This window comes from Panthera pardus, unplaced genomic scaffold, assembly GCF_024362965.1.
Source record: "Panthera pardus isolate Hobbes unplaced genomic scaffold, ASM2436296v1 HiC_scaffold_1, whole genome shotgun sequence".
Lineage (NCBI taxonomy): Eukaryota > Metazoa > Chordata > Mammalia > Carnivora > Felidae > Panthera > Panthera pardus.
Window position 1 is genome coordinate 89238794 of NW_026526654.1, and position 12272 is coordinate 89251065.

At 38.7% G+C, this 12272-nt stretch overlaps 1 protein-coding gene across 5 annotated transcripts in view; it reads left to right on the top strand.

Annotated features, from left to right (window-relative positions):
- Positions 1 to 12272, top strand: part of XPO4 (exportin 4) — a 119561-nt gene that overhangs the window by 69884 nt on the left and 37405 nt on the right. For 4 of the 5 annotated variants that reach the window (XM_019448004.2, XM_019448008.2, XM_019448007.2 and 1 more), the window contains 3 exons: positions 1830 to 1942; positions 6998 to 7155; positions 7406 to 7580. In XM_019448004.2, coding sequence (XP_019303549.2) covers positions 1830 to 1942; positions 6998 to 7155; positions 7406 to 7580 — 446 coding nt within the window. The remainder of the gene's footprint in view (positions 1 to 1829; positions 1943 to 6997; positions 7156 to 7405; positions 7581 to 12272) is intronic. The other variant, XM_019448005.2, reaches the window with a different exon arrangement.

Here is a 12272-nt window from a genome sequence, read left to right on the forward strand (position 1 = left end):
ATATAAAAATCATTACCTTTTTATTAATAAAACGGGACATTGAAATTTAAGGGGAATAAAACTGGAACAGATGAAGTGAAATCGGTTTTATGAAGCGCAAAGAATTTATTGCCTTACTCGGGTACTTTATTTCCTATGCTCAAGCCTCCTCCTTTTTTTATGCACCAGCCTTTTATTGTGGAAAATTTCAAAGATGTACAAAAATAAATATCCAGCTTCAACGGCTTTAAATCCTTGTTTCATCTGTACTCTTCCGTCCTTAGGTAATTGTGAAGCAAATCCTGGACATTATGTGGTTTCATCCATGAATATTTCATTTTGTTTCTCTGAAAGATAATCAAGCCTTTGTTTTCAGACATGTTAAATAAAATACGTAGTATTCAGTCCGCATATCCTGAGTGCACAACACACTGTGAATAACGTGAGACCAATAGGTGCCTGGTGAGAAAGTGAAATCATTTTAATAACTATTGACTCACTAAAAGCTTAGCATTTGTGGGCTGATTTTTTTTTTTTCGTCTTTTCAAAACCCAGGCTTACTCCATTCCCAGTTCTAACAGTCTTTCTTGTGGCTTCCAACCCGTTCCCTGCACCTCCACAAGGTGGCAGATGAAGGAAGAGAAAAGTGAAATTTAAGTGACTCCGACTTGAGTTTCACTTTTATTCATCAGTCAGATGGAGTTGCAGAACGTTTTTGGAGCAGAAATATTTTTTCAGAAACAAGCAAGCAGACTTCTGAAACAGTTCACCGTTTCCCCCTTGCTCTACAGAGACAAAATATTAGATATTTCAAAAGAGAGTTAAGTAATAATCTCTTATAAAATAGTTTCCACAGCATTATCATGGTCTTTTAATATTCTCTGTTAATGATTTGGGCTTTAATGAAAATACAGCATTTGAACTTGTGTCTGATTTTTGGAAGCTGCAGTTTTGGATAACTGTTGGTGAAATTTCTCATTGAGTGATGCAAATGTCGCCTTAGTTGATGTACTTAGCTGGACGTTTGTTGCCAGTGCAGTGACATAACTACCGTGTTTATGCCCAGACAGCTCTCCCTTTCCTTAAAACCTCAGTTTCTACATCAGTGTCGTTGAGTGAATTATGTTCATGCACACTTAGAAACATGTGATGGTTACTGGTTAACTTCTATATGGCGAAGATGCTATTACGTTCGGGGTACGTTTGATGTTGAAACACTTGAGCACCAGCAAAGTGGCTTTTTAGTCTGTGGGAATTGTAAATGAGCACCTGGAGAGTTGTCTGTAAACTAGGTATTTGTCTGGAAGTGGTGTTTGCATGATCTAATATGTGGGAGTTTTTCTGCTTCAGTATGCTATATATTCTTGTTCTTTTTTCGTTTCCCAGATAATATATTTCTTGTGGAAATGCTGTTTTTCCAAGTAGTCTGTTGTGAGACTCATTTTGTATATGTGGTTTGAGCTGTTTTAAGATATTGGGGGGAAATGCTGGGATAAATACGCAGAAACTGATTTTCCTTTTTTGCTCGTGTTTTGACATCTGTTTTCCACGCATGTTTTTCTTCTGTTGCCACCATTGGCACCTCTGATCATCGAAGTTTTTATGTCCCTGCAGCATGACATGTAATTCTGATGAAACTGTTGCCTTATATTCCTGTAGAGTTCTTTCTTTTTTTTAAGCACTTAATGCCTTTTATTCCTAAGCTTCATGCATGAATTATGTAGCATATGTGAAGAGGCTTAAACCGTTTCCATTACATTCTTTCTGGATGGCTCCTGTTATATTTAGGATATACTTATACTTTAGACAAAGTAAGAATGTTATTGTTGTTGACCTTGACACCAGATAACTGGGCAGACATTATATAGCTATGTTTGAATCTTCACAAAATGTGCTGTTAAAGCCAACAGAGTCCTGGCGGGAGACTCTTCTGGATAGCAGAGTTATGGAGCTGTTTTTCACAGTAAGTCTTGCTTTTCATTTCTGGTGGTGAAGGCCAAGGAAGAGTGCCACTGAAAAGAGTACATGCTTCTGTGTGTGTCCTCAGTAAAACAGGACAGGTTGCTTTTCTCCTTTAAACCCTTCTCTCCTAATCAATACATCTGCTTAAACAAATTACAGAGGAATGTTCTTGGTAATTTATAAAAGTGTTATAGAAGTATGAATATCTTGGAGCTGATATTCTCAGACTTTTTGATCTCAGAAGCCCTTTACATTCTTAAAAATTATTGAAGACCCCGAAGAGCTTTTGTTTATGGGGATACAACTACTAATATTTACCACATTAAAATTTCAAACGAAAAACTTTAAAAAATAATTTGTTGATTCATGTAAAAGTAGCATTGGGAGGGGCATGTGGCTGGCTCAGTCAGTGGAGCATGTGATTCTTGATCTCAGGATTGTGGGTTCAGGCCCCCTGTTGGGTGGGGAGATTACTTAAAATCTTAGAAAAAAAAATAGTACCCAAACCCTTACATATTAACGTAAATAACATTTTAATGAACAGATAGCTGTATTTTTGGAAAAAGAAAAGTTTACTGAAGAGTGGCATTGTTTTATATTCTCGTAAAACTCTAATGTCATGCTTAACTGAAGACTGATTCTCAGATCTGCTTCTACATCCAGCTGGTTGTAATATTACAGGTCAAGTAACCTGGAGGAAACTCCACTGTATACATGTGTGACAGTGTGTTAGTACCAGTGTGGAAACGGTTTTGCCCTTACACACAACCCGACATGGTCTTAGCAATGTGTCAGGATCCCTGGACGACACTTGAAGAACTGCCATAACAGAGTAGAGGGTACTTTATGTGCTCATTTATCAGTCATGGGTCAAGGTAGTGTTTTTGAATAGCAATTTATTTCGATTATAACTTCACATGGTCTTGTTTATTGTTTGCTAGAAAGAAGTAGGCTCGGGGCACCTGGGTGGCTCAGTCTTAAGCGTCTGACTTGGGCTCAGGTCACGATCTCGCGGTTCCTGAGTTCGAGCCCCGCGTCGGGCTCTGTGCTGACAGCTCGGAGCCTGGAGCCTGCTTCGGATTCTGTGTCTCCCCCTTCCTCTGCCCTTCCCGTACTCACGCTCTGTCTCTATCAAAAAATTTTAAAAAAGAAGTAGGCTGTACGTTCCCATGTTTGTTCATGAGGGTCCCCACTGTAATAGTCAAAGGCTGGTGAAAGAAATGTATGTGTGTGGAGGGGAGAGGGATGTTGATTTGCTGTCAATAGCCTAAGCCCACAAGTTAGATGTAATGACTGGGGCAGAAGTCCAATAAAGACCAGTTAAGAAGAAAAAAATGGGAGCTGTTTTAATCCCAACCATTTTAGTTTCTCACCTTTTTATTTGTTTGAAAAATATTATTTACTATCCTTACAACTGCCTTCCCTTCTCGGTTCAACCATGTAAAATATTGTCGTTGTATGGTACGTATTTTAAAATACCTAGAATAAGGTTGTTCGACCATGGTTGTATACATAAAAATGTTTTCTGTAGAAATGCTGAGACTTCATTACCTTGCAGTATATTCTGTAAGTCGGAACGATGGTGACCGAAAGCATCTCAGCATCAAAGAGGCAGTTGTAACTAAATTAACAGGTTCTGGCGCCTGCCATATCTGACAGAAATTGTCTCGATACGTATCCGAGTTCACTTCTTTGTGTTCTTCGTTTGACTGAAAGAAGAGCCCATTCCAGCAGTTTTTGAAAAGGTGCAAAACTTGCTGGCGGTACTGGAAACAGCTACCCTGAATCCGAGCAGCTGTCTAGACAAAGCAGACAGCTGTTCCTGTCAGCTGTGAACCGCCACACGCAGATGGCTTCTCAGCCTGAAAGTTAACCCTTTTTGCATGGTCGTCTTAGCAGTTTTGCGTCTGGGGCCTGGTACTTTCGTTTGAGGAGCTGATAAGCAACTTGAGTTTGTAAATTGTTACAGAGAGGACAGTGGGGCTAATCTTTTTATTTCGTTCGGGTTTTGTTAAACTTCTTTTCAATCGTGAGTTCGTTACCGAATAGAAAGCAGTGTTCCGTTGGTTATCCTCATTTCTCTAGATTTGAGTATATAGACATAAATACACTATTGAACGGAATTAAAACTTTAAGTATGTTGGTCACATCTGAATCGAGAAACACTCGAGGTGACATTCTGCCCCTCGGAAGCTTACAGATGTCTCAGTTTCTCTTTCTTCCACGAGGTATTGGAAAAACCACTCTCGTTAGTTTTTCCTCCTGCCTTCTTGGCTGATCCTTCTTGACCTCATTTGTGCTCTCTGTTTTTCTCTGCTCATTGCCAAACTGCTAGTGTTCTGTGTCAGTTCTCGACCCTGCCGACCGTATACGCTCTCCTCGGACTATCTCTTCCACACGTAGGACTTCAAGTGCCACGTCTGCACCGATGACTCCTAAATCTATATTCAGCACAGGCTGCTCCAAAGTTCCAGAGCCTTATAATCCAAGTGCTTACTGGATGTTTTAATTTGGAAGGCCTACAGACATCTCAGATTCAGCATGTTCCAGTAGAATTTATCATCTTACTGACTTGCTTCTGTTTATTCTTGTCTTGCTTCACCATTCACCTCTGTGGGTGTTCTGTTAGACTTTGCGTTTCCTTAGCCCTCTGCTTTCCCTACTCAGGTGATGAATTCAGTTTTTAACTCGTCACATGGTTCCGTTGCGGAAGAACTCCTTTGTAAGGCTGACATTGGAAGAAGGGCAGGAGTCTACTGTATTACGCAAGAACTAATCATTATGGATCATGAGTTTTATATGGTTCACATTTCAGAGAACATAAATTAAGTTTGAACAGGACATGCAGGCTCTGCGGTAGTATTTTATTTTTATTTTATTGTATTACATAATCAGATTAGCCATTTCACTCATCATTTCTTTTGATTCCTCACTTCTGGACCAGTAATGAATAACCATTTGGCTCTCTGTTGGTAGAAAAGAAACCCTCTATTGTCCCAGATTGCATTGGATCCATTGGTTGAACGTACCCCCTGGATAACATGCTTCAATGTTGATTAGGTTAAACAGCATGATGAAATTTAGTTATACTTTTCAGATAAGGAACTTAAAAATGAGTTGTGTTCAAAAGTTCATGAACTGGACAATGTAGATTCTATGAATTTGCGCATTATACTTTTACTATATAAAACTTAAAATGTAATAGAACATATTTTGGGAGACATTTGTGTTATTCTAGACCAGGGATTGGCAGACTTTTTCTGTAAAGGCCAGGTAGTAAACATTAGGCTTTGCTGGTCACCTGTTCTCTGAGGCAGCTGTTCAGCTCTGCCTTTGTAGTACAGAAGCCCTTTGTAGTGCAGAAGCAGCATAGCTGATACCTAAACAAACAAGCGGGGCAGTGTTCCTGCAAAACTTTTGTAACAGCCATCAAAATGTGAATTTTGTTTAATTGTCCTGTGTCTTGAGATTTTGTTATTCTTTGGTTTTGTTTTTCCCAACCATATAAATATGTAGAAACCATTCTGCAGGCCATACAAACATGAGCAGGAGGCCAGATTCGGCCATCGGCTGTGGTTTTCCAGCCCCTGTTGGAGACCGAAGAGGGTGGTGTATTTCAAGCGTCTCAATTAACTTTGTAACTCTTTAGTATTTTAAATATCTTAAAGCCTTAAGAAGTTCAAGGTTTAAAGAGTAATGAAATCGATCAGTGAATAAGGGTTTATTACCTGTTCGCTGTGTACCTGGGTACCAAAAGTGTACCTGTGAATATTTATAAGAAATATTCTAACTGCAAGTAATTTATAAATGATTTGCAGAGTCGAAGTGAACGTAACTTGAAACAAATAGAGCACAAGTGTTTAAAATTTTGTGACACATTCAGAAAGCAAAGAAATTTGTGTAAGAAAAGAAGGGCTGGAGAAGTCAAATGCTTGTGGAAAATAGAAGATGGTTGCCATCAATGTGGTTGGTGGATTAAGATCAAAAATACCTATAAGTTCTTTTTTTTCCCCCAAGTTTACTTATTTTTGAGAGAGAGCGAGAGCACACACGAGCGAGGGAGGGGCGCAGAGAGGGAGAGAGAGAGAGGGGGAGAGAGAGAGAGAGAGAGAGAGAGAGAGAGAGAGAATCCCAAACGGGCTCCCTGCTGTCAGCATAGAGCCCCGACGCAGGGCTCGATCTCAGGAACTGAGATCATGACCAAGAAGAGTCAACCGCTCGGCCGACTGAGCCACCCGGATGCCCCTGTAATTTCTTTACTAAGTGTATTTTCCTTAATTATGATTAGTTGTGTCAGATTTAAGCAATGAAACGTCTTTAAAATCTGAGAATATTACGAACAGTGTAAAGTTAGGGAGCAGTAATTGATTTCCTTCAAACAGAATACTGTGTACGAGGTGTTTCACATCAGTGTTGCATCACTGATAGAAAATCTAGATGAGGCTTAAAGTGGACTAAGTAAAATTAAAAAAATCTTTAGCCCTTACTCATAGCAGCGTGTACAGGATAAAATGAGATTCAGACAAATTGTGGCAATGGCAGAGTTAATGCAAGAGTGTGCTTCTGTGCTAGTTGAGTGAGTGAGTGAGTGGTGCTGGAAAGGTAAATTGCTTTTCTAAGTGTACGACTGTTTACTTCTACTAAAGCAGCATCTATATACTCCTGATTGAACTTGTCTGCTAACTTTAGCAAGAAGCTGTAGCTAGGCATAGTTAGCATAATACGGATGACTGTCGTCGTTGCTGTTTTTAGAAGAAGGCAGTATGTCTGACTGGCTGGCATCTGTTTCTCTCTTTGTCATAACATCCTGGAGACAGTTCAATTTTCAAAATGTAGGTAGCCCTCAGTTAAAAATTACTCGATGTGTTTAAAAAATCATGGCCTGTAATGTAAAGTGGACTGAGGGGCAATTTTCAAATTCAGTTAGGTTCAGGAATTAATTTTCTAGAAATAACTAGCTACAGTGAATTTTTCTCTTACCTCATTCGGCATGATAGACACGTGACCCTTACAAAAGAAGAATTTATTTTTACGGATTAGTAATTCTTTCTAACAGGTACATCGAAAAATCAGAGAAGATTCAGATATGGCACAAGATTCTCTTCAGTGCCTTGCCCAGTTAGCTTCTCTTCATGGACCCATCTTCCCCGATGAAGGCTCACAAGTTGATTATCTAGCACACTTCATTGAGGGATTACTGAATACTATCAATGGGTAGGTATACTTGCCCTTTATAACTGAAAAAAGAGCTTTCAGTTTTTTCTTTATGTTTAACAGTAGAGGAGAAAAAGAAACTAGTGGTTTTCCCTGTTTATATTTTAAAGTGTAGTTATGCGGGTAATTTGAAATTAATACACAGAGACATGCCTTGAAAAACAAATAGGTGATAATATTTGCATGTTTGGAGATGAGTTTTTGGGACTTTTCTTCTGCCACTTAACAATACTCATTACTTGATTTGTAGAATTGAAATAGAAGATTCCGAAGCTGTGGGAATCTCCAGCATTATCAGCAACCTGATAACTGTGTTCCCTCGAAATGTTTTAACTGCCATTCCAAATGAACTTTTCTCGTCCTTTGTTAACTGTCTCACACACCTCACTTGTTCTTTTGGGCGAAGTGCTGCATTGGAAGAAGTGGTGAGTGACTGTTTTAAAATAAATTGTGTCTGTTTTTTACAAGGAAATTTGCAATGCCTCTGCAACATTTCTCGAGACAAGTAATTAAGCAAATGCTAGCTATTGTTAAAATTGCATTTTTGTTTACATGTGAAAATTATTTGGCAATCTGTGTTTAGAAATGTTACTTTAAAAATTTCTGTGGATTAAAATCACTTTTGTAGATTAAATTTGTTGGTGTCAAGATTTTAACTTTGAGATAATTTAGTGTCTGAATATAGGAAATGGAATGAAACGTTTGTATTAAGGATTGTGTTGAAACCCCATTTTAACGGTGAAAACTTTAAAGGGCGCTGCTAACATTGTAGTGTGGTTGTGATTATAATTTTATATTGTTTTGAGAATTTAAAAATTTTGGACTTATCTGGAAATTATGTAGATAAAATTTGGTTCACTTGATTGTAACCACGCTGGTTTTGATTAGGCTGTGTGCTCTTTTAATTTTTTTGGTTTAATGGTGTATCTTGGTGGCACGTAATTTTCATTAAATTAAGACCAGTAACAGTACGAAAGCTGTTTTTTGGTACAAGTTTTCAAATGTATATTTTCCAGATATAAAACTTAATTTAGGAAACATGTACTAAAACTCCTTGACGACACAGCTGTGTTTGTAAGTTACCGTGAATAACTACATTAATCATGGGAAATAATTTTTTCCTCCATAGTGGTTCTTAAATTGTTGAAATGAATTTTTCTTTTTATGGATCAATATGTGAATTTCTTTCAAAGACTGTAAGAGTAAAAAGAATATTTGTCAGTACCTGTTAGAATTGGTATTAGACACAAAATCCTGTGTTTTGTTGGGGGTGTGGCAATGTCTGTGCATTTTCATATCCCTTTAGGGGTGTTCAGAAGACAGAACTCGGGAATGATTTATGTACTCGGACACTTCAGCGGTTTGATGTGGAAAGGAACCAGGTCCGGCAGATATTTGTGTGTTTGAAAAAGTGTAGTTAGTAGAGGAGTAGAAGTTTAAAGGCATTGTATGTGAGATTTGAACTTCTCAGGAGGAAAAATTATGTTCTATGCATGGAAATATAGGTCAATTTTAAGTATTTAAGCTTTATTCAAAACCCTTTCAGGTTGTTACAAATTCTGAATCAACTCAGGTTTCATTTAACATGGTCTCATTGTGCTTTCTCCCCCTTGGTGTGTTTTCTCTTCTAAACCAGGTAGATGAAACAGTATGTTGATCACATATTTAGAAACATAGCTGTATTTTAGTTTCTGTTTGTGGGTTAAGGAAGTTTCTAAACATTTTATAGAAGAATTGCTAGAAGATATATATCATTCTTGTTTTGCAGATTTTAAGTTTAGAATTCATTTATTTTGACCAGGAGACTGACAACTTGGAAAACAATGTTTCTGTCAAGGTTGGTCGAGAAATTTTAGAAAGCGGCAAGTGTAGATACTCGTTCAGAGTAGGCGTATTTGTGCTTGTTTCACAAGAAGGTGTGCTGCAGAAGTGTTCTTTTTTAAGTTCTTCTAATTGATCTGCTTATGACATTTAAAAATGGTTTTAAAAGAATTGGTTACCTGTTTCAAAAGGCAGAGGGGGAAGATTGGTCCGAAGCTTGGTATTGCTCGGAGCAGCCAGGTAGGCGAGGTTCGGTGAAGCTGGGGGGCAGCCGAAAGGGAGGCCCCTGCACGATGAGTTGCCAGAAGACTAAACAAATCCTCCTAAATGTCATCTCAGCCTCGTGCGGTTTTCATGTATCTTGTGTGTGCTGGGGGAGGGGAGGCTGGGGAATGTGCAGCTAATACCAAACTACGCGAACAAATCTCGCCAAACCAGAGTGGAAGTTCTGGGACGCGGGTCACATCATTTTTGTTTCCTTAGGTACCCGGTGATTGGAGTACTGGTCCCTAATACATAGTCGTTGACCTCAGGTGGAAAAATACATAAGTAAATGATCTTTTAAGTAAAAGTAGAAAAACTGAGACAAAAAGAACTGCTTTGAGAGTCAGTGATTCAGAAAGAAAGGTCATGAACTTTGAAAGGAGACTGTATAGTCATGAGCCAAGTAATTATAAACTACAGAATCTTGGACGAATTGCTTAACCTTTTTTAAGCATGTTGACATAGGTAGGATAATTATTTCTTCTAATGTTCTATGGGGTGGGTTAACAATATGAAAGTTCCTGTACGGTATGCACATTAAAATGTGGAATAATAATGATAAAAATGAACCTTCATAATAATAGCATTTATTGAGAACCTATATTGTGAACACTGTCTTACCAAGTAAGACAAGTTTTTGAGTTTTGTTGTTTTGTGCAGGCTATAATAGTTTTAATATTACTTTTCTTCATAAGTTTAATTTTGTGAAATGTTCTGCTTTTCTCTAATAGTGAAGGAGGTTTTTCCCCAGTAGGAAAACAGATTCAGCATATACACTTTTGTCTCATTGTGAGAACATTTTTTCAGAACTATGCTTACTTAGGAATACATATAGATTGTCTCCTTTTTTTGAAATTTGTGTCTCTGGTGGTGACTATGTGGCTGCAGCGAGAAAAAAATATATATACGTGGGAGGAAAAATTCTTGATACTAATGTGCATTTCATGAAGTATGTCCTTACTTGGTGGCTTTAGCCTGTGTGTGAAGACAGTTATTTATGCTCCTCAACTGGCAAGTAAACCGAAAGTCTGTGCTCAAAAAGAGTAATTCCAGTCTTCAGCCAAGTTGTTCTGTTGGCCGTTAAAATTTCCTGGTATTACTTGAGGCTTCCTGAGGCCAAGAATTTTTTCACTGCACCCCAGAAATCAAATTATTGTCTATTGCCGTACTGAAGAGGTGAGAAGGACTATAGACGTGGAACCGTTGCCTTTAAAATTAAAATTCGAACACAGTAGTTGTTGATATCATATCGATTGTTTCATCAAATGTTAATAATACTGGTACATCCATTGGAATCAGTTCAGTGAAATCGAACTCTATGACTTGAACTCTATGCTCGGTTTGTACTCGGTTGGTTTCTTTTGTCAGCAGAAAACCTGAAGTTCAGCCTCCAGTGGGTTCATCACTGGAGCCGCAGAACTTGCTGAGTTAATTGAGCAGAGCTTCCAGGCACGATGCTTAAACCGTGAAGTGCACGTGAAATGTATGGGTGTCTGGCTGTGCACAGGTGTGTGAGGGTGGGTATGTAAAGGAGGTGGTGGTAGGTAAACCTGGCAGAGAAAAACCTTTCGGTACATCTGTGGCCTAATCTCAAGACGTGTGGGACAAAGCAGTGAAGAAAAAGATACTTGATAAAGTTGTAGGAAGTTCGGTACAGAGTGTAATGTGGTAGAATTCAACATTCTTCATTCAAAATCTGGTTTCCCTGCCCAGTGGACAGTTACTTTGTGGGGAGGAGATGCAGTGAAAAGGAGTACACGGAAGCCACGTTGTAAGTTGGAAGCAGGAAGCATGAATTCGGGACTGTTTCCGTGATAAGAGAGAAAGCTATTATTCACTTTTTGGGGGAGGGGAGGAGGGCATGGTGAGGCCAGTACAATATTCGGACGTAGTCAGCCTCTCCCCTAACCTCACAAGAGGATGGGGCCACTTGGAAAGCCATCCCAGCCCCCCACACAGGGGCCCTGATGGCCGGGAAAGAATAAATGAATAAATTGGTGATACTGTTGAGAGCGAGACAGCTGTCCAGCTTCTGTTATGCGCATTCATTTCATCTGCTTGAAATGGTTAAGAGAGAGAATTAGATGAGGTGCATTAAACCTTGCACATTTAAAGGACGGTACACTTCTTTTTAATACTAACAGTAGCTTTTCCTCTGTTAGGACATTTGGGAGAAAATTGGCTACAATTACATCTTCAATAAAGATTCTTATTAAAAGAAGTCTTTACAAAATAATTGCATTGTTGCATTGAATCCTGGTTGGATCCTAATTTTACCAATGCAGTGTTTCCTGACTTGTCTATGAGTCACCTCTGGTTTTCTCAATTTGCTATGCTAATCCTAGCACAGATCCAGTGTTTATGTTTTACAGCATTCTTGCACTTGAGATAGACTATGTAGATGGTTGAGAATAAAGCTTACTTACTGTCATAACTATTGCTCCATTTGGTATCCTTTGTATTGTTTAAAACAATAATACAGCATTAGAAGCATAAACAGATCTAATGTGCCAGGAGTTCAGAAATGAACGCTAGAGTGAGGTAGAAAAAAGGGATTGCCCTTCTACCCCTTGTAAGCCAGGCGAGTCCCTGCGATGTCGGCCTGCTAGGATTATTGCTGGATTAATTCGATTCCATACATACTTATCGAACACCTGCCATGTGCCAGTCACGGTGCTTGATGCGTATACATTGTTTAGCATTAAAATTTGGAAATTCATATGCGTTTCCAAAAGGAAGAAAGCTTACTGATCGAGGAGTTTAATGTTTAAAAACTCTTTCTGCAAACTGCAGCTTGGGCTCTTGGTGGTTTTGTGGGGGCAGACTTTTTTCAGTGATCTATCTGTAGGATTCTTCTAACAGCTGCAGTCAATTCCTCTTGAGGGATTTTAGAAGCCAGGGATACTGTCAGCTGCATAGGTATTCTGAAGTTAAATTATTTCTGTGCCTTTAGGGCTGGCTGGGAAAAAAAAAAAAAAAAGAATGAATGAATTCCTTTTGCAGTTAACATTCAAAGACTTCCTGATTTTTAA